We start from the raw sequence: 22635 nt of genomic DNA, 5'->3' as shown, positions 1-22635 counted from the left end.
ATTAGGGAAAGCAAACAAACAAAGAACAAAAGTACTGGGGGGGCCCTCCATGACTCGGGGACAGCCGTTTGACAAATGGCACGTTTCCCTTTATACAGCTGAGCTGAGCTGAGCCGACGCGGTATTCGGTCTACGGAGAGCCACTGTCACCCTCCTCCGCCCAACCTGGGACAAGACAGGGAATGGCGGGGCAGTGCGGTGCCTTCGCCCCTATTCTTCCCAGCAGCCTTCTTCCTGTCTCCGCCACACGAGGAGCTGCTGCCCAGCAGCCGTACTTGCGGGCAAGAATCTTCGGGAGATGAATCTTGTCCCAGCCGGGGTCCCGTAGCCAGCTTCCCAGGCAGGACAAGCGGCACGTCCGCTCTCTCGCGAGCACGAGGAGGCCCCGCCCCGCTCTCCTTCTCAGGCCCGCCCGCCCCACCTGCGCACGCTCAGACAGTTCCGGGGGCTCGCGGCAGGTGGCGCTGTCGGCGGCGGCGCTGCGGCCCCGGCTGCCGCGGAGACGATCTCCCGGCGGGCAGTGCGGCCCGGCTCTCCGGCGGCAGCGAGTGCCACGTCCCAAGTGCTCAGCGGAGGAGCCGAGAAGGCGGTTGGCGGGGGGCGGGGAACAGCGCGGAGCCCGACCCGGCCACGGATCGCCCGCCGCCATGGGCGCTTCGCAGAGCGTCGAGATTCCCGGCGGTGGCACGGAAGGCTACCACGTCCTGCGGGTAAGAGGTCCGACGGCGTCCCGGGAGCAGCGGGCTGGAGGAGGCGGGCCTTTCCCGAGGCTGGCAGGCCCGACCTCAGGAAGGAGCGACGGCCGCGGCCGCTGCGGTGCCGAGGCCGGGTCTAGAGTGCACTCGCGTCCCGCCGGCCCGCAACCCCCGGGCCCGGGCCCTCCGCCGTGGGAGGGCGGGCTGGAGCGGGGACGGCCTCCGGCGACTTCGCCGGGGAACGAACTTGGCTGCTTTTCCTCCGCACGGCATCCCGCGTCCCCTCCCCCTGAATTCTTAGTGTCCAAAGTTAGTTCCTCCGAGGCGTGGGGGCAGCCTCTGCCGAGAGGTGATGGCGGAGGTACCTTCGGAGTTTTCCGAGGAGAGCACGCCTGGCACCCGCCGACCGGAGGCGGAGGCTGCGACGGCAGGTGCTCGTTCCCCTCGGCGCCGCCTGAATGTCCGCCGGGGCCAGGAAGGCAAACAGAAGGAAATGGCCTAGGTCCTAGGAGCCGAGCCGGTTTGACGCGCTTCAGTGTATACACTCGGATTTGACAGTGGTTCTCCCGCTCCGGCGTCGCTCCGGACCTTTCCCGTCCTCCTCTCCCACGTTTCCTGGCCGGGGGAACTGCCGTCCTGTCCTTCCTGGGGCTGCTCGGGGCGTGGTGGAGATTGGAGGTGTAGAGAAAGGGGTCAAGGAGAGCGGGGGACGTTGAAGCATCCAGGCAAACACAGCCAAGCAGCCTCCGTCCCCGGCTCACAAGGCGTTAGCCAAGCCCCTGCTCCTGCATGGCCCGCCGGCGCGAACAGCCCTGCCGCCCTCCCCGCGAGGGGCTGATCTGCAAGGAGCCTGGAGGCCGGGCGCCGAGACACCTGCGTGCGGCAGCGCGATCGTCCGCAGCGTGGCCCCGAGTGCAGCGCCGTTTCGGGGTGCGGTAGAGCACCGCCAGATGCTGGCTCCTCGCCGGCCAGAGCCTTTTCCCCGAACGTGCGACAGTGCACTTCCTGGTGTTCCCAGCATCTCTGTCGGGCCTACGCCCCGTGTTTTAGGCAGACACCCTCCTCGGGTACCCCCATACCTGTGCGATAGGGCTGTGATCAGTCCCCTTTCTGATCCTCAGATTATCGCCTCCTGTTGTCTCTCCGCTGTACTAAGAATCCCCCCTGAAGCCACACACTGGCTGGGAAACGATTTTCGCAGCACAATAAAGAGAATCTGTTAATAAACCATCTTCCCTTCCCTTCCCTTCAGTTAAGCCAACCCCCAAGTACTGCAGAGAGAGGGGAAATGGAACAAGTGTCAGGTTCCAGGTGCGAAGTGCAAGTTAGCGGCAGTACTTTTCTCTCCGTTGTCTGGTTTGATTTCGAGTTCTCTGCTCTTGGCTGTGTTACTCAGTATTATCCAATGACTGATTGCACCCATGAATCCTTGGGGATTCGTGATATTTTTTAATAGGTGCAATCAGGAAAACACAGTGTTAATGAGTTTAAAAAGTCTCCTAGAAAGTTGTAAACATCAAAAGGATTCCAATTCCGTGACTTCTATTAATAACTTCATTTGCCATAAAACAAGTTGAAGTGTATTTTCTTCACATAGTTGCACCTCAGTAAATCGGCACGCATACATATTCTATAGTTCAGATGTTATTAATCTGTAAATCTGATTTTTAAAAGCGCTAGGGACAACCTTTGTTTTCTATCTGCATCTGGAGCATAAATGTTGCAAAAGATGAAGAAATTCTTATTTGTTCGAGTTTTATAAGAGAGAGCTTTAAAATAATAATAATAATCTAATTTAGGATAATTTTTTTTTTAAATCCTCACCCAACGACATAACTTAGAAGAAGGGAGAAAGAGTGAGAGAAACATCCATATGAGAGAGAAACTAATCAATTGCCTTCTGTACTTGCTCCAACCACCAGGGATTGAACCTGAAACCTAGGTACAGTATGTGCTCTGACCAGGAATCAAACCAGCAACCTTTTGGTGCACAATACTGTGCTCAACCATCTGAGCCACTTTGACCAGGCAGAGAATTTTTTAAATGTATCTGAGTATGTAACTTGCTCTGCCCCTGATTCTGTAATTGGTTTTCTTATCTTTGTTTTCAAAGTGGCAAGTACTATGTTAATTCCCAACATATGAAAAGATCTTGCCATAACCGGTTTGGCTCAGTGGATAGAGCGTCGGCTTGAGGACTGAAAGGTCCCAGGTTCGATTCCGGTGAAAGGCATGTACTTTGGTTGCGAGCACATCCCCAGTGGGAGGTGTGCAGGAGGCAGCTGATCGATGTTTCTCTCTCATCGATGTTTCTGACTCTCTATCCCTTTCCCTTCCTCTCTGTAAAAAATTAATAAAATATATTTAAAAAAAAAAAGAAAAGAAAAGATCTTCCTTGCCCTCACCGGTTTGGCTCAGTGGATAGAACGTCGGCCTGCAGACTGAAAGGTCCCAGGTTTGATTCTGGTCAAGGGCATGTACCTTGGTTGCAGGCACATCCCCAGTAGGAGGTGTGCAGGAGGCAGCAGCTGATGGATGTTTCTCTCCCATCGATGTTTCTAACTCTATTCCTCTCCCTTCCTCTCTGTAAAAAATCCTTTCATTTGCTATTGCTTAAATGTACATCAGTATATTCCACCACTGGATTACTGAGCTTGTAAACCAGAGTATATATGGCAGGTTAACCCTGGAATAAAATCACCAGTGTTCAACAAGGCCTAGAATGATTAAATTAGAAGTTTTCATTAATTCCTGGCCATTTCCTTGTTAGTAATAAAAACTTATATGACTGGGTTTTGAAATACTAATTTTATTATTATTACTTTAAAGTTCCTACAGTTCAGATTGAACTTTATAGTTTTCCCATTTTTCCATAGTCATTGTTAGATTCTTCTTTTAAAAAAAATCTTTAGAGACAACCTTAAAATGTTTCCAAATTTTCTGCTTTGAACAGCGTACTTTACTCTTTATGTTTTATGTATTTATGTATTTTCATGTTTGATCCTATTTTATGCCCCCACTCCCTGTCCTGGAAGTAACCATCATAAATAATTTCTTCATATCTTTTTTGTTGTTGCTAATCCTCACCTGAGGATGTTTTCCCATTGAGTTTGTTTGTTTGTTTGTTTGTTTAATATATTTTTATTTATTTCAGAGAGGGAGAGAGAAACATCAGTGATGAGAGAGAATCATTGATCGGCTGCCCCCTGTGTGTTCCCCCCACCCCCTCCACTGGGGAAGGAACCCAAAACCCAGAGCACGTGCCTGACCCGGAATGGAACTGTGACCTCCTGGTTTAGAGGTTGTGTTATGGGTTCACTCAGCGAGATAGACCACCGACTCAGAATTTAAATTTAAGAGCCTTTATTAAGCTGGCCAGCTGACTACAATTACAGCACCCTGCCAAAGCAAAGGCCGAACTGCAGTGCCAACTTTCATGGCCAGTGACTACAATTACAGCACCCTGCCGAAGCAGAGGCTGAACTGCAGCGATGACCACAGGAGTTACATTTTATTATTAAATTTTGTGGCGGCCCAGAGAAAATGTGTCTTTCAAATTCTGGGCCCCCCAATATGGAGGAAACTCTCTTTACTTATACTTTTTCCAGTCTTTTGTCTCCCAAATTTGGAATGAGACTTCCGGGCCTTCTGAGAAAGAAGGCCTGCATGCCGGGAAGGGGCCATGAGACTGTATCTTAAGGCCTGGCCTGATGTCAGTACCTTCCTATTTATGTGTTTTAGGAACAGACAGCACAGCATGACCCGTCTGGCCAAAGCGCCAGATATGCAGCCCAGCACAGTTGAAGCTCAACCACTTAGTCACACTAGCTGGGCTCCATTGCTTTTTAAAGAGTGGAAGAGAGGGAGAGAGAGAAAGATCACTATGAGAGAGACACATCGATTCTGCCTCACGCACCTCAACCAGGACCAGGGTCTGAGATGGAACCTGCAAACCAGATATATGTCCTTGACCAGGAATCAAACCCGCAACCTCTGAGCAAAACCGCCCAGGGCTATAGATAATGTTTGCTACACCCTCCTCCCTTTTATTCTTCTCTCCCACCCCCCTTTTATAACTGTTGGCATCAGACTGTTACCTTGGTCTTCTCATTTGATAACCCATCTTGGCAATCTTTCCATAGCAGCACATAGATCTACCTCCTGTTTCACTTAGCTTCAGAGTAGTCTCTTGTACCATAGTTGGGTTAAACAGCACCTTCTGATGTTGGGCATTTAATTTTTCGATTCTTTTGTTGTTATAAGTACATATCTACAACCTTAAATCCTACCTTTGATTTCACTTAAAATGTACATTTTCCAAAATTATTGAATTTTAATATTGTCTAATTATATAAACATTGAATAGTATAAAATGAGGCAACAGGTTGTCAGAGTTTTTTATTCTTTTGGAGCAAACTTTACTTTTGACATCTTTTTACTAATTATATGGATTTTTTCTAGGAAGCTGCTATGTAATAATGGGTTTTTATTTCCTTTTAGTTACTATTAGAATTATTTCAAATTGCTTCATATGTTACAAGTTACATCATGGGTTGAGTGTCAGGAGAATGTGCTCTTTGAGTTACTTTGGTAGAACATCTGTAATAATAAAAGCATAATATGCTAATTAGACTGGATGTACTTTAGACGAAGCCAGGGCTGCAAGGGAAGCCCGGGTCCTGGGTGCTAGAGAGAAGCCAGTGCCGGCAGCTGGGGGATGGAAGGCCTACTCTTGCACAAATTTCATGCATCAGGCCTCTAGTTGAGAATAATGTTTTAGCAGGGAGGCTTGAACTCTTTTAGTCTACTAAAAAATTATTTACTACACTTTTGTGTCAAGTCACAAATTGGGAAACTGGCCCTTTTCAGATGTGGAAGAGCTCATTGACTCCAAAAGTGTATCTTTTATAACTCTGAAAGATTTAGAGTTTATTTTTATTACATCACATTTCCAAATCTTTTCCTATCATTTTATGTGTCTAGTTTAAATGAATCCTCATTTAGTTGTTACTTGATTGTTTTATTTTTATAGTCTTTTTTAACATCTCTACGGTTTTTAAGAACAGTGCAGAGGTGAGAGTGTTAACATTAAATTGAGAGCTAGAGAAGATGATGGTGTAGACAGAAAGTCCTTCAAAGGGATTTACCTACCTTTTATGTGGGAGGAAGCAATTGATGGTGCAGAGAAGACACATTCCACTGAGCCAGTTTTATGGAAACATCTCCATGGTTAGAAAACTTAAGGTAATTCATATACCAGCCAGAAATTTGGGCAATTGTATTTTTGTATATCACCTTATAAAATACCTATTATGGTAATATCCATGTTCTGAAAGTAGTCTTGTAATTTCCTTTGTTACTTTAAGGTAGCAGTTCTGTATTCCTCATAAATAAACTAATGCAGTTAGGAGAGTACTGCCGCCCCTTCTCCCGCCTCCCCCAAACTCTTCTTCCCTTCAACCCTGTTGTCCCTCTCTCCCTCAAGTCAAGATATGACCCAGATCTATACTAATATGGGGTAATGTGCTAATTAGACCCGATGTCTTCCGAATGTCCTTCCAGACAAAGCCGCGGCTGCAAGGGCCAAGGAGGGCTGGCAGTGGCAGCAGCAGTGGGGTGATGGGGGCAGCGCCTTCCCCTGATCTGCCCAGTCGCCTCCCAAAGAAGGAGGCCAGACTGTGGCTTAGGACATCCCCTGAGGGCTCCTGGACTGTGAGAGAGGACAGGCTGGGCTGAGAGACCCCCCCCCCTCCAGTGCACGAATTTTCGTGCACCGGGCCCCTAATCCTATCTAATAAAAGAGAAACATGGTAATTGGCGTATGACCGCTACCCTTCCCATTGGCTAATCAGGGCGATATGCAAATTAACTGCCAGCCAAGATGGCGGCCGACAGCCAGGCAGCTTGAAACTAACATGAGGCTTGCTTGCTTCAGTGACGGAGGAAACCAATGTTCCCCAACCTGCTTTGCCGGCATCTGAGCCTGCAGTTTAAGAAACATTGTAACAAATATAGAAGCTAAACAAAACCCCAGAAACCTGCTTTCAGCGAGCCCGGGATCTCAGAGCTGGAGTTATACATTGTTTCGATTATAGAACCGAAACAAACCAGATACCTTCTTTCAGCAGCAGAAGCCTCAGAGCTGGAGCCAGAGCTAAAGCTGGCCCAGAATAAAAAAGAAAAAAAGGAGCAGTTGGGAGCTTCAGTCGGCCTGAAAACAGCCCTCAGCCCCTCACCCAGACTGGCCAGGCACCCCACTGGGGACCCCCATCCTGATCCAGGACACCCTTCAGGGCAAACCAGCCAGCCCCACCCGTGCACCAGGCCTCTATTCTATATAGTAAAAGGGTAATGTGCCTCCCAGCACCAGGATCAGTGGAGCCGCGAGGCCTCCCAGTACCGGGATCAGCGGAGCCGAGAGGCCTTCCGGCACCGGGATCAGCGTGACAGGGGGCAGCGCCCAAACCCCCTGATCGCCCTGCTGCTCTGTGTGTGACAGGGGGCAGGGCCACAACCTCCCTATCCGCCCTGCTCTGTTCATGACAGGGGAAGGCGCCCCAACCTCCTGATCAGCCCTGCTCTGTGCCTGATAGCGGGGAGCTCCCCAACCCCCTAATCGCCCTGCGGCTCTGTGTGTGACAGTGTGCGGCGCCCCAACCCTCGCTCCACGGGCCCTGCTCTGTGTGTGACAGGGTAGAGCCATAACCTCCCCATCGGCCCTGCCCTGAGTGTGAGAGTGGCGGCGCCCCAACCCCCTGATCGGCCCTGCTCTGTGGGTGATAGAGGGCGGTGCCCCAACCCCCTGATCCGCCCTGCTCTGTGTGTGACAGGGCGCGGTGCCCCAACTCCCTTATCGGCCCTGCTCTGTGCATGACAGGGGGGAGCTCCTCAACCCCCTGATGGGCCCTGCTCTGTGCGTGACAGGGGGGAGCTCCCCAACCCCCTGATGGGCCCTGCTCTGTGCATGACAGTGTACGGAGCCCCAACCCCCTTGATGGGCCCTGCTCTGTGCGTGACAGGGGGCAGTGCCCCAACCCCCCAATCGGCCCTACCCTGAGCGTGACTGAGGGTGGCATTGCAGTCTCCCAATCCGCCCTGCTCTGAGCCTGACCAGGGGCTGCACCTAGGGATTGGGCCTGCCCTCTGCCACCCGGGAGCAGACCTAAGCCAGCAGGGCGTTATCTCCCGAGGGGTCCCAGACTGCGAGAGGGCACAGGCCAGTCTGAGGGACCCCGCCTTCCCCCCCCCCCCCCCCCCGAGTGCACAAATTTTTGTGCACCGAGCCTCTAGTCTAGTATAAAGTGTTATACTTTTGATCCCAGGAGAAGAGATGGATGTTTCCCTGGAAAGCAGCCAGTATAGAACTATTTGATCTGTACACAGATTCAGGCTAAATCTGATAAAACTTTCTAATGACTGAGGATCAGAAAGTGAGGTGAGAAAGTCAAAAACTTAATTCTGCTGCATATACCAAAAATTATCTATTCTGCTGTTTAGTTTGGCACTGTTACAAATAGTACTGCTGTGAACCATTATACTGTATGTATTGGAGAACATGTATACCCATTTCTATTGGATATACTAAAGAGTGGAATTTTTGGTCAAAGGTGTGCATATTTCAGTATTAATGGATATTGCCAAGTCACTGACTAATTTAACATTCCCACCATCAGGTTTCTGATAGTTCCATATCCTCATTAATACTTAGTATTTTCTATCTTTTTTTATTTTGACCATTCTGATAGGTGTGTAGTGGTATGGCATTGTGGTTTTAATTTGCATTTCCTTGATGACTATTGAAGTTGAGCACATTTTCATATTTATTGGCCACTTTGTATCCTCTTTTGTTTAGTGTCTGCTAAAATGTTTTCTCCATTTTTAGCAGCTTTATTGAGATTTAATTTATATGTCATTAAATCCAACTTTTTGAAGTATACAGTTCAGTGGTTTTTGTAGTATATTCACAGAGTTGTACAACCATAACTAGTATCTAATTCCAGAACCTTTTTATCACCTGAGAAAGAAACTTTCTTCCTATTAGCAGTTACTCTCCCTCCTTCCTACTCTCAGCCCTTGGCAGCCACGAATCAACTTTATTTTTCTATGGATTTGCCTTTTCTGGATATTTCAATGGAATCATACAATATATGGTTTTTATGACTGGCTTCTTTCACTTAGTATAATGCTTTCAAGGTTCATTCATGTTGTAACATCTATCAATACTTGGTTCCTTTTTTATTGCCAAGTTATATTCCATTTTATGGGTATTCCTCAATTTGTTTATCTGTTCTTTAGCTGAGGAATATCAGCTGAGTTTCCATTTTCTGGCTTTTATGAATAATGCAGCTATGAAATTTGTGTACAAGTTTTACATGGACATGTTTTCATTTCTTTTGGTTATATATCTAGGAGTGGAATTGCTGGGTCATATGATTACTGTGTTTAGCATTTTGAGGAATTGCCAAACTTTTACACAGTGGCTGCACCATTTTACACTTCCACCATCAATGTATGCGGGTTCCAGTTTCTCCACATTATTTATTGTCCAGCCTCATTATTGTCTTTTTTATGTTAGCCATTCTTGTAGATATGAAGTGGTATCTCATTGTGGTTTTATTGTCTATCTTTCTTACTGATTTGCAGTATTCTAAGTTTGTCCTTTGTTGAATGTGTATTTTCTACTTAATTATCTTTTGACTAGCAGAAGTTTGTAGTTTTAGTATAATTTACCTTATCAATTTTTTTAGTTTATAGTTAGTAGTTTTTTGTGTCCCATTTAAGAAGGCTTCATACTTGAAGATCTCAAAGATGTTCTGTGTTTTTCTCTAAAAGCGTTTTTGTTTTACCTTTGATCTTTAGATCCATCATCCATCCAGAATTGATTTTTGAGAAACAACATTTAAAAAATTATTTCTCTTCCCTTCCTAGCAGGCTTTTTGTGTTTTTTAATGGGTGAGAGATAATTAATACATGGTTAGAAAAGTAATGTAGTGTCCAGGATTAGTTGGTTATAAAGATTTGCCCTCAGGTGGTGACTAAAAAGTTAAAAAGAATAGCTTCAGATTTGTAGGACTCCTGTCATATGTCAGAAACTTAGCTAAGCATTTCATAAACTTACACTCATTCAGTCACTACAATATTCTTGTAAAGTAGATGACATTATCCCTTACTTGCAGATGAGAAAACTGAAGCCCATAAAGATAAACTTTCCTCAGCTACGCTACTAAAAAGTAGGCAAAACCATGCCTCAAAACCAAGTCAGTCTACCTCTATTATCTTTTCACTGTACATTTTTCCCCCAGAATATATATTTTTATTGATTTCAAAGAGGAAGGAAAAAGGAGAGAGAAACATCAATGATGAGAGAGAATCATTGATTGGCTGCCTCCTGCACTCCCCCTACTGGGGATCGAGCCCCCAACCCAGGCATGTGCCCTTGACCAGAACTGAACCTGGGACCCTTTAGTACGCAAGCTGACACTCTATCCACTGAGCCAAACCAGCCAGGACTCATGGTACATTTTTTAAAATCTTGCAAAATCTTAATTATTTAAATTTAACCTCTTCATCTTAAATTTGTGATATTTGGCCCAATAATAAGTGCTAAGTAGCCTGCATGACCATGTGTGTACATATTTAATTAAGATGGTTTGAAGGAAACACGATAAATAATCAGATCTCATAGGGGACAAAATGTATTGAAGTGGGAATCTGTGTTTGAGAGATTAGATGGCTAAGTGATTCTTATCAATGAATAATATTGCCAGAGAAATTTACCTGTGTGGATGTTTCATTTGCTGTGTTGTAGATCTTATTTTCCATGCTATGAAAAGTAGGAAATCTCCTTTAAGTGTATTAGGGTCAAGAGAGCATTTCCTAGGGCTCCCTCTGCTGGCTTCTTAGCAGTAATTAAGATACCTAAATACTAGAATTGTGCTGGTACTAATGATATAAATAAATTTAGGAAAGAAATTAATTTCAAGGTCCATTAGAAACAGAGAGGAGATTGATGTTTGTAGCAAATGAAAATGAAAAAATAGAGCTAGAGAAATATTATTTATTTTAGAATTCAAAATTAGTTATTGAATCTTTTTTGAGTTATGGGGAATAATAGCCCTACTGGTATTGAAGACTTTGCATTTCAAACAAATGGTAGTAAAACTTTATACTTGAAAGGTGGCATGATAAGATTCTGTATGTGAGACCAACTTTCTCAGTTGGTGATGACATTACAAAAAGCATTGTCTTTAGCCTTTTTTAACAAAAAGGTAAACTTTTGTCAGCCTCAGTGGAGAAGTGTGAAATTGATCAGTGGACATGTTAGTTTCTAGATAAAATAGAATTATTAGATAATGAGCCCTATTAAATGAGAAACTTCACTCTGAGGAGCTTCTGGGGCAGTGGTTCTCAACCTTGGCTGCACATTAGAATCACCTGGGAATCTTTTTAAAATCCTGATTTCTGGCCCTCATCCTCTGGAAATTATGTTTCTTTTAACAAAGAAACTGTTCGGTTGATTTGCATGTTAACAAATTCTCATTTCTTTTAACAGAGAAACAGACTTTCCGGAGGATGAGGCCCAGAAATCAGGATTTTAAAAAGATTCCCAGGTGATTCTAATGTGCAGCCAAGGTTGAGAACCACTGTTCTAGGGCTTATGCTAATTATCTTCACACCTGAAGCATTTTGCACCTAATTGATAAGATCCTAATAGACAGGCATTTCACACGTGGCAGATCTTTGACTCTTTTTTTCCCAGCCAGCTGTGACTTGACTTCACTTTTCTTTGCCTCATAGGTCCAAGCTGCCACCATTTTCCTTTGCAGAGTTGCCATTTGAGGAGAAATCTATCTGCCATTTTGGGTTCTAGACAGTTTGCTTGACAGTACAGGGTGGGGCAAAGGGTTAACAGTTGTTCATATAGAAAGTTATACAATCCTCCTACATAATAAAAGGTTAACATGCAAATAGACCGAACAGTGGAACGACCGGTTGCTATGACACGCACTGACCATCAGGGAGCAAACGCTCAATGCAGCCACTCAGCCAGAAGCTGGGCTTACAGCTGGTGAATACACCAGCGGTGGCGGGAGCCTTTCCCGCCTCCGCTGCAGGCAGGCAAAGGGGACCCCCACCTCCCAGTGCATGAATTTTGTGCTCCAGGCCTCTACTAATTGATTAATAATAATATAGGAATAAACTTCATTTCATGTACTCACAACTGTAAACCAATTTTTGCCCCACCCTGTATGCAGACTATAATAGCCCCCATTTAAGAAAACTTGAGTATACAGAAACTAAACAAATATATATTGACTATTTTTATTAAAGGTAACACTTTTAAATCCCTTTGGTAATTTAACTTACTTAATTTAAAAAATGATTAAGTCTCACATTTGCAGGGTAATTTGCATAAAGCAAAATCAAACAGTTTTACTAAATTAAACATTGAAGCATCTTTATAATGGACAACTAACTATTCCTTATTGTGACAAATGGGAAAAAATTTAGTTTTACTTCTTCAGAGGCAATAATAGTATAATTTGGCTTTAAATAAAGGTAATACTAATCCAAGAAGTCAGATATTAAAGGGACATATTCTGGAAACAATCTGTGTTCAATTTTGAAAGCATTAAAATGATTTGTTACTGTGTAAATAGCTACAGATTTATGTATGGATGAATGTATGTATCTGTTATTTGCTTTGCCTCAGAATTGACTATTAAAACTCTTTAGACGGTTAGAGAAAATCAGCCTACAAATATCAATTCAAACTTTGTTTTCACAGGATAGATTTGATAGTATTTAATAACATCAAAGCAGAATAACAATTCCTTAAAACATTATGAAAATACTAGAGGCTCAGTGCATGAAAATTCATGCACTGGAGGGGGGGATGTCCCTCAGGCGGCCTGCCCCTTCTCACAGTTCCGGAGCCCTCAGGGGCGGGAGGCGACCCAGCGATCAGGGGAAGGCGACGCCCCATCATACCTCTGCTGCTGCCACTGCCAGCAGCGCAAGCCTCGGCTGGCCCTGGTTACCTACGCCTCAGACCAGCCCTGGGCGGCTAAGTAGCCGCCATCTGAGACTTGCCTGTGCCTCAGGCCAGCCCTGGGCATCTGGGAAGCTGAGAGGACGGCATCTGGGAAGCTGAGAGGACTGGGGGACTCTGGAGGCAGGCGCCCTGGTGGGGCTGAGGGGACTGGGCACTGCCATCTTTGCAACGGCATAAGAGTAAATTAGCATATCCCCTCTTTATTAGATAGGATTATAGAGAGATGCAAAGTGGGTTATATTAACTTTTTTGCTTGTCATATTACTAATACTACCAGCTACTAATTTTATTATTTCAATTTCAGAAAATTTAATAGGTAATTTTAATCCATTTCAAAGTTGGGTGCTAAACAGTTGAGTTGTTGAGAAGCTAAATAGTCCTACTCTTTCACTTAAAGTCCTCTATAAATTTGGCTGCACTCTTTCCAGCAGCCTCCTTATTGGATTAACAGTTGTAAAATGTACTTTTGAGTTTCACCTCTACCACTAGCCAGCTATGGCCTGTAGACAAGCAACAAAATGGTTTTTTTTCACCTGTAAAATAAATGAATTGCCCAAAATTCTTTTAAGTGCTTTCAACACTTTATTTGTGTCATGGAGAAATCCTTTGAGAATCTGATGAAAACTGCTGATTCATAGAAAATGTAGCATATCATTTCAGTAGTGGCAGTGTTCCCTGACACCACCCACAGACCTTTTCTTGTATTAGAGGACTTCTGATTTTCAAAACCTATAATTCTGTATTTCTATCCCACACCACCCTGTTGTCTAGCTATACTATGTTATCATCCTCATTTTTCAGACTCCTTTAGGGTTTTTACTCATATCATTTCTTCAACTTTCAGATGTCCTTATCCCCTTGTTCATTTTCACCTTTGAAAGTTCTACCTCCTTTTTAAAGTACAGTTCAAGTGTGTGTGTGTGTGTGTGTGTGTGTGTGTGTGTGTGTGTGAAGTTTCTTCAATTAGAATTAGTCTTTCTTTTAGAGCTTTATATCTACATTTAACTCTTACTTTTTTTGGTCTTGTAGCACAGTTATTAGAGGCCTATATGTCCTCTGTCTCCCCTTTCTCTTCTTGCCTGTTTCTCCACAGATTATAAATGTTTTGACACCAGCCACTATGATCCTATATTAGTTTTAACTAGTAATTGAATTGTTCCTTGCTAGTAGTAGTTATGGAACAAATGCTCCCAAAATTAATTTGAATTTGTCACTTAGTTGTAATAAATTACTATCTGTTGTGTCATGTGCTAAATGCTCGGAGGATTGCCCCGCAACTTGCCTCCAAAAAGTAGAAAGTGATGTTAATAGAATCAGAGGGAAAGCCTCAATCAGGAGGTGAACGTAAAGAAGGGGTAGAATTTAGGAAGCTACAAGGGTATTTATTTTCTGGAATAGATGAAGAGAAATGAGAGAACTAGTGTGTAGCTATAAATTTTTATTGATAAAATTAATCTAGTTTTACAGAAGAAATGGGTATTAAAATTTTACTTACAATTTTTAATTAAGCTTTGTATTTTTCATATTGGCATTTTTGTTTTTACAGGTACAAGAAAATTCCCCAGGACATAGAGCTGGACTGGAACCATTCTTTGATTTTATTGTTTCTATTAATGGTTCAAGATTAGTAAGTTCAGCTTTTTGTACCTTCGTGTGTAGTATTTTGTATCTTTTGAAAATGGAATTTTTCAGATTATATGGGACTGGTGTTTATTCATTAGTTACAAAGTGTGTTACCAGTTTGTAAAATTAATTGTTAGTAAACGTATGAAAATGTGAAATATAAAATAATATACTTGACACTCCAGCAATTATTTTAGGGGATTAAAATCACTGGAGACTTTAAATTTTAAATATTTAAATGTTTTTATGCAGAAAAAAATAATATTAAAACATTTGCTTTTTTTAAAGATGTCAAACTTTTGTAGGTTATTGACAAATGACTCTCAATTTGTCAGTTTTCTTGTGTATATAAGTAATGTTACTAGAACCAGATAGATGTGTTCCAAAAATGCAGAATTAAAACTACTTTTTATAAGTTGCTTTCAGTTTACTTATAATAAAGCCCTGTAGGGAGGGAATTGTATAATTTCAGCAAAGGAAATTCTTATGACAGTGGCTACTTGGTTGGCTTATTTTTTTCACAGAAGTGTTGTTTTTATTACTTACCAACATCTTCTACATAATGGCCTTTATTCATTTATGTAATGAAATATTTAACATACTGCTTCCATTTTCTTTTTCCTGCCAGTTCCTATTAAATAAATAAACTTTATATTTAGGAGTAGAATCCAAAATTAAACTTCAATGCCAGCAAACGTTTTAGATTTTAAAACCAAAGTCATACCAATCCTGTTAGTAATATGACTTCTTATGGAATATTTTTGGGGTTTTATCACTGAAGCCCTAGATCACTTCAATCCATGTTGGGTTGCAAATTCCATAATCTGTAGTTAGCTATTAGAAAAAAGTCAGAAGTTGTTGCTAACAAGAATTGTTCTTAACTTCTTAATATTATTTTACTTGGAGGAACTTTGGGATGTTAATGAAACCTTTTCCCATAGAATGCTTTGTGTTGATTAATATTACTCCAGTAGGCCATAGGATGCTTAAACTAAGATAGTTAACATTACATTTTTATTTATTAAGAAAAATAATTTTATGTGTTCACAGAATAAAGACAATGATACTCTTAAGGATCTACTGAAAGCAAATGTTGAAAAGCCTGTAAAAATGCTTATCTACAGTAGTAAAACACTGGAGCTGCGAGAGACCTCAGTCACACCAAGTAACATGTGGGGTGGCCAGGGCTTGTTGGGAGTGAGCATTCGTTTCTGCAGCTTTGATGGGGCAAATGAAAACGTTTGGCATGTGTTGGTACGTATCACTTGTAAGCTGCTACTTGCAGTTTAAGAAGTAGTGTAGAAAGGTTTTTTATCAGTGGTGATTTCCAATTTGGTTGAGCTTGTAGGGATATTATTATTATTAGGCTATTTTAGTTCTTGAAAATCAGAATTCATTGCTGTTAAAATACAGGTTATTTTTTAAATGCATGAGATGAGGAAGAGAAGCAAATAATGATTTATCTGTTATGAGAAGAAATGTTAGAGGAGATAGCTATAGAAGTATTTTAAATATTAAAGATTATGTGACATAACAAGACAATTACAAATGTAGGGGTTTTTAATCACTATAATTAAGGACTGTGAGCTATAAAATTTGGAAGATTATTTTATGTATATTAATTTTGGGCTGTGTTTTTGTGTCACCATAGGAAGTAGAATCAAATTCTCCAGCAGCACGGGCAGGTCTTAGACCTCACAGTGATTATATCATTGGAGCAGATACTGTCATGAATGAGGTAATTAGTTTGTTTATTAAAGAAAACTGTGTAACATTTTCTTATTAATGTTTAAGTTCAGAAGTATATGTGCATACTTTGCAATTAGAGTTGAAATTTGGGTCTTTGCCGGTCAAGATCACTTATGCCAGGGAGTTAAACAGAACATCTGGGAGGTGTCTCATTAGTATAGCTATGGGGGAAAATGCATACTGTGTTGCAGTTGCACAGATTTTGTGTATGGCATATAAAAATCTCTTATGGCCCTGACTGGTTTGGCTCAGTGGATGGAGCGTCGACCTGCGGACTGAGGGGTCCCGGGTTCAATTCCAGTTAAGGGCATGTACCTTGGTTGTGGGCACATCCCCAGTAGGGGGTGTGCAGGAGGCAGCTGATCGATGTTTCTCTCTCATCGATGTTTCTAACTCTCTGTCCCTCTCCCTTCCTCTGTAAAAAATCAATAAAATATATTTTTTTAAAAATCTTTTATGTACCTCAAGGCTAAATCAAATCCTCATTTTGGTTATTGATTTTCATCTTCTCTTCCTAAGAGGTCACAAAATTGGCTCAGCTCTCTTAATCCTTTTCCTTGCCTGATAGCTAGTGAAAGTATATATTGCTAAATCAAAAAATGAGAGAAAAAATAAGGTGCCCAGATAATCAGGTCTTACTCATAGAGAGCAAAGGCAGAATACATAGGATTTGTGTGTAGAAGTGTTTTACTAAAATTGCTGACTAGATCTTATGAAAGTGGACATAGGCTTTGCATGTAGTAAATAGGTCATATATTAAATTAAACCTTGTTTGAGTATCAGTTTTAAGAAATGATGTTTATGTTTGGGGCAAGGCCCACAATCTGTGTGTATGTGTTTCATTTTTTCATCCTTACCTGAGGATATGTTTATTGATTTTAGATATAGAGAAAGAGAGAGAGAGACATTAATATTGATGTGAGAGAGAAACATGAATTGGTTGCCTCCTGTATGTGCCCCGACTGGGGATCAAACCCTCAATCTAGGTATGTGCCCTGACTGGAAATCAAACCCACAACCTTTTGGTGTACGGGACGATTCTCCAACCAACTTAGCCACCCAGCAAGGTTGTGTGTGTGTGTTTTTTAAAGTTTCCAGGTTACTATTCTGATATTAGCCAGGTTTGAGACTCACTGTTCTAAAGTTCAGTAACATAAAAATATTTTTCTCCTGTGATGCTTTTGCAGTCTGAAGATCTGTTCAGCCTTATTGAAACACATGAAACAAAACCATTGAAACTTTATGTGTATAATACAGACACTGATAACTGTCGAGAAGTGATTATTACACCAAATTCTGCATGGGGTGGAGAAGGCAGGTAAGGTCATTTTTAGATTAAATTATAACTGCTTAAACTTAGAGGTGTTGTAAAAATTGATGGTTTTCATTTGGAAACTAGAGGCCCGGTGCACAAAAATTGGTGCACTGGGCGGGGGGGGGGGGGGGGAGTGTCCCTCAGCCTAGCCTATGCCCTCTTGCAGTCTGGGACCCCTTGGAGGATGTCCACCTGCTGGCTTAGGCCCACTCCCTGGGGGGATCGGGCCCAAGCTGGCAGTCAGACATCCCTCTGGCAGCCAGCAGCCCTCGGGGGATGTCCACTTGCCAGCGGGGAGCAGTCCTAAGCTGCAGTTGGACATCCTTAGTGCTGCTGAGGAGGCGGGAGAGGCTCCCACCACCACCGCTGTACTGGCAGCCATCAGCCTGGCTTGTGGCTGAGCAGAGCTCCCCCTGTGGGAGCACACTGACCACCAGGGGGCAGCTCCGGCATTGAGCGTCTGCCCCCTGGTGGTCAGTGTGTGTCATAGTGACCAGTCATTTCCAGTCGTTCTGCCATTAGGGTCAGTTTGCATATTACCCTTTTATTATATAGGATAGAGACCTGGTGCACGGATGAGGGCTGGCTGGTTTGCCCTGAAGGGTGTCCCGGATCAGGGTGGGGGTCCTGCTGGGGTGCCTAGCCAGCCTGGGTGAGAGGCTGATGGTTATTTACAGCTGGTCACACCCCCTTGAGAGTGGGGTTCCCCACTGGGGTGCCTGGCCAGCCTGGGTGAGGGGCTGATGGCTGTTCGCAGGCTGGTCAAGCCCCCCCCCCCCCAGTGAGGACCCTCACCCCATGGAGGTTTGGCCAGCCTGGGTGAGGGGCTGATGACTGTTTTCAGGCTGGCCATGCCCCCTGGTGACGGAAGCTCCCAGCCTCTCCTTTTTTTCTTTTTCTTTTTTTAATTCTGGGATTTATTTACCTTCTATAATTGAAACTTTGTAGCCTTGAGAGGAGCTCAAAGCCAGCCAGGGTGGGCAGGAGGGAAGCCTCCTGCTTGCTCCAGCTCCGTGGCCACAGCCAGCTGAAAGCAGGTATCTGGGGTTTATTTGTCTTCTATAATTGAAACTTTGTTGCTTTGAGTGGAGCTCAGAGCCGGGAAGCTTGGATTCCTCCATCATTGGGGCAACCAAGCCTCTTGCTTGCTCCAGCTCTGTGGCTGCTGGCCACCATCTTGGTTGGGTTAATTTGCATATGGTTCCTCTGATTGGCTGGTGGGCATGGCTTAAGGCGTAGCAAAGGTAAGGTCAATTTGCATGTCTGTCTTTTATTAGTGCTTTATTATAAGACACCTCTTGAAAAAAGATAAGTTATTGCTTTATTATAAGACTTCTTTTGAAAAAAGGAAAGCGTTGACCTAGAACAGTGGTGGGGGACCTTTTTTCTTCCAAGGGCCATTTGGATATTTATAACATCATTCATTGAATATAATTCACTTAATATAAATTTATGTTGCTATGAACAAAGCTCCTAGATTTATTGAATTTTGATTCCCGCCTGTGGTTGCCTTGGCAGGGCCAGACCAATTGATTTCGAGAGCCTTATATGGCCTGTAGGCCAGATGTTCCCCACCCCTGATCTAGAATATTGAACCTAAATTCATTTTAAAAAATGTTTAATTTTTTTTTTAATTTTAATTTTTTTTTTAAGAGAGATAGGGAAGGAGAGGGCTAGAGAGAGAGGAACATCAATGAGAGAGGAACATGGATTAGCTAGCTGCCTCCTGCATGTCCCCCTTTTGGGGGTTGAACCTGGGACCTCTTGGTTCATGGGTCGAAGCTCAACTACCAAGCCATACTGGCCGAGCAATAATTCTTCTTTTAAAGTACATATTTAGGAAGACCGGTATATAGACTATAGTCCTTTTTTTTTTTTTTTTTTTTTTACTGACCTAAGAGCTAATAGCCTTTTTTTGTTTTGTTATTTTAATCAAATAGTTCAGTTTTATTTTATTTTCCTAATTCCCCTCTTCAACAATGGGACAATACAGTGTAACTTTCTCTAGCTGCTGGGAAGATTTCTTAGAATTTGTGGAAACTGTTGGCTTTCAGAAATAGATAGGCTGATTTCAACCAAGAATTAGACAAAATTGCAATAACCATAAAACTCAATTTATTTATTTATTTATTTTTAATATATTTTATTGATTTTTCACAGAGAGGAAGGGAGAGAGATAGAGTTAGAAACATCGATGAGAGAGAAACATTGATCAGCTGCCTCTTGCACATCCCCCACCGGGGATGTGCCCACAACCCAGGTACATGCCCTTGACCGGAATCGAACCCGGGACCTCTCAGTCCGCAGGCTGACGCTCTATCCACTGAGCCAAACCGGTTTCGGCCATAAAACTCAATTTAGAAAGAGGATCAAGCCAAGCATGTAAACAGCTTTTATAAAAATCAGTTTTCTTGGACTGGTTATCAAGTCAGTTCCCTAATTTCAAAAAGCTAAAGCAAAGCATGCTGATTTACATTGCTTTTTTTAGTTCTTTCAGCTGTTGCTTAAATTGTACAAATTTTTCAATATTTTGAAAGTTCTAAGCCTTTTTTAATTTGAAGAATTATTAATCACTAGGGGCCCAGTGCTCAAATTCGTGCACCTTGAAAGGAACTGTGGGCCACGAGGCTGCAGTGGGCACAGGGACGGGTCTGAGCCCATCCTCCATGCCCTCTCCCGGCCCCTACTACCTTGGCCCCCAGTTCCCTGTCTGCCGGCAGTGCCATTCCCGCCGCTGCTGCTCCCACACAATGATGGTGCCAACCCCACTCAAACCCACTGAAGGTATAGAGCCATTGGTGCCGGTGCCAGTAGTGGGTGCGAATGGGGCGGCTGCTGCCCCGATCGCCCCTCAGGAGCAGGGGGAGGTGGAGAACCCCACAGGGGCAATTGGGACGGCGCCGGGCACTGGCAGTGGGTGCAAGCGGTAGCGCCGGCAGCAGGTGCAAATGCCGACCAGTACCATGGCGCATGGGAACAAAAAGTTTTCAGTAACTACCAGAGGCTCTCCCTGATGACAGCGACCGGCACCCTGCCTTGGTCTGACGCCCCCACTCACTGGTCCACCATCCCACCACGGCCGACGCCCACCATGTTCTGCACTCTGCCCCCTGCTGTCGACATCCGCCATGTTCTGTGCGGACCCCCTGGTGGTCAGTGCACGTCATAGTGACTGGTTGTTGCTATGCCGTTCAGTCTATTTGCATATTAGCCTTTAATTATATAGGACTAGAGGCCCGGTGCACAAAAATTTGTGCACTCGGGGGGGAAGGCGGGGTCTCTCAGCCTGGCCGGTGCCCTCTCGCAGTCTGGGACCCCTCGGGAGATAACGACCTGCTGGCTTAGGCCTGCTCCCGGGTGGCAGAGGGCAGGCCCAATCCCTAGGTGAAGCCCCTGGTCGGGCTCAGAGCAGGGCCGATTGGGGAGTTGGGGCGCAGCCCCCTGTCATGCACAGAGCAGGGCAGATCGGGAGGTCGCGATGCCACCCTCAGTCACTCTCAGGGTAGGGCCAATTGGGGGGTTGGGGCACCGCCCCCTGTCACACTCAAGGCAGGGTCGATGGGGAGGTTGCGGCGCCACCCCCTGTCATGCACAGAGCAGGGCCCATCAGGGGAGTTGGGGCTCCGTACCCTGTCATGCACAGAGCAGGGCCCATCAGGGGGTTGGGGAGCTCCCCCCTGTCACGCACAGAGCAGGGCGGATCAGGGGGTTGGGGCGCCGCCCTCTATCACCCACAGAGCAGGGCCAATCAGGGGGTTGGGGCGCCGCCACTGTCACACTCAGGGCAGGGCTGATGGGGAGGTTATGGCTCTACCCCGTCACACACAGAGAGGGCCCGTGGGGGGGATGGTTGTGGCCCTGCCCCCTGTCACACACAGAGCAGGGCCGATCAGGGGGTTTGGGAGCTGCCCCCTGTCACGCTGATCCCAGTGCCAGGAGGCCTTGCTGCTCCGCTGATCCCGGTGCTGGGAGGCATATTACCCTTTTACTATATAGCATAGAGGCCTGGTGCACGGGTGGGGGCCGGCTGGTTTGCCCTGAAGGGTGTCCTGGATCAGGGTGGGGGTCCCCACTGGGGTGCCTGGCCAGCCTGGGTGAGGGGATGATGGCTGTTTGCAGCTGGTCACACACCCTTCAGGGTGGGGGTACCCACTGGAGTGCCTGGCCAGTCTGGGTGAGGGGCAGAGGGCTGTTTTCAGGCTGGTTGGTGACTGAAGCTCCCAACCGCTCCTTTTTTTCTTTTTTTTTCTTTTTTATTCTGGGCCAGCTATAGCCCTGGCTCCAGCCCTGAGGCCTCTGCTGCTGAAAGCAGGTATCTGGTTTGTTTGTGTTCTATAATCGAAACTCTGTATGAACTCTAGCTCTGAGATCCCGGCTCGCTGAAAGCAGGTTTCTGGGGTTTTGTTTAGCTTCTATATTTGTAACAATGTTTCAGACTGCCAGCTCAGAGGCCGGAAAGGCAGGCGGGGAATGTTGGAGTCCGCCATCACTGAAGCAAGCAAGCCTCATTCATGTTCGCTTTAAGCTGCCTGGCTGCCGGCCGCCATCTTGGCTGGCAGTTAATTTGCATATCTCGCTGATTAGCCATTGGGAAGGGTAGCGGTCGTACACCAATTACCATGTTTCTCTTTTATTAGATAGGATAGTAATTATTATAGGAAAGCTTAGGGTTTGGAAACTTCCAAGTGTTTTGTAAAAGTTCTGCCATTTGCTGGGAACAGGATGACTTAGTTGATGCAGGCAGAGAAAAACCTCTATTTGCTCACACTATTACCTTTATCCACACTACCTGAGAGTGTATGTTGCCATCAGAATGCTAAGTTGTTGCAATTTGAGAAAATGAGATAGAGCTCTCATTTTAAGAATCTGGCCCGCCTGAAGCAGTACTTGATTAAGTTGTCATAGTTCATTGTCCAGGTTTATAGCCACAGAATATGATCTTAAGACATTCAAAGTCAACTAATTTCAGAGGGACTGCCACATAAAACTAAATTTTTAAGGAAGCTGCTGTATTTTATTAGAATGGCAAATTTCCAGTTTACAAAAGAAACTAATAGGTTCTCCAGTTAGAATACTTAGGTCCGATAAGTACCACAAGATTGCTTGGTAAGCATAGAATCAACCTGCAAGGAAGAGATTCTGCAGATGGGGAAGTCATCACTATTTCTTTGATTTTTAATTACAATGCTACATTCTTG

At 44.5% G+C, this 22635-nt stretch overlaps 1 protein-coding gene across 1 annotated transcript in view; it reads left to right on the top strand.

The window, feature by feature from the left end:
• The first annotated feature begins 466 nt into the window (after positions 1-466).
• Positions 467-22635, top strand: part of GORASP2 (golgi reassembly stacking protein 2) — a 40377-nt gene continuing 18208 nt past the window's right edge. The window contains exons 1-5 of the mRNA XM_081095443.1: positions 467-710; positions 14297-14377; positions 15424-15627; positions 16025-16111; positions 17310-17440. Coding sequence (XP_080951569.1) covers positions 648-710; positions 14297-14377; positions 15424-15627; positions 16025-16111; positions 17310-17440 — 566 coding nt within the window. The 5' untranslated portion in view covers positions 467-647. The remainder of the gene's footprint in view (positions 711-14296; positions 14378-15423; positions 15628-16024; positions 16112-17309; positions 17441-22635) is intronic.

Source organism: Myotis nattereri, assembly GCF_964212035.1.
Source record: "Myotis nattereri genome assembly, chromosome: 7".
NCBI lineage: Eukaryota > Metazoa > Chordata > Mammalia > Chiroptera > Vespertilionidae > Myotis > Myotis nattereri.
Note: the sequence above shows the minus strand (reverse complement) of the source record. Positions and strands in the feature narration are given on the sequence as shown.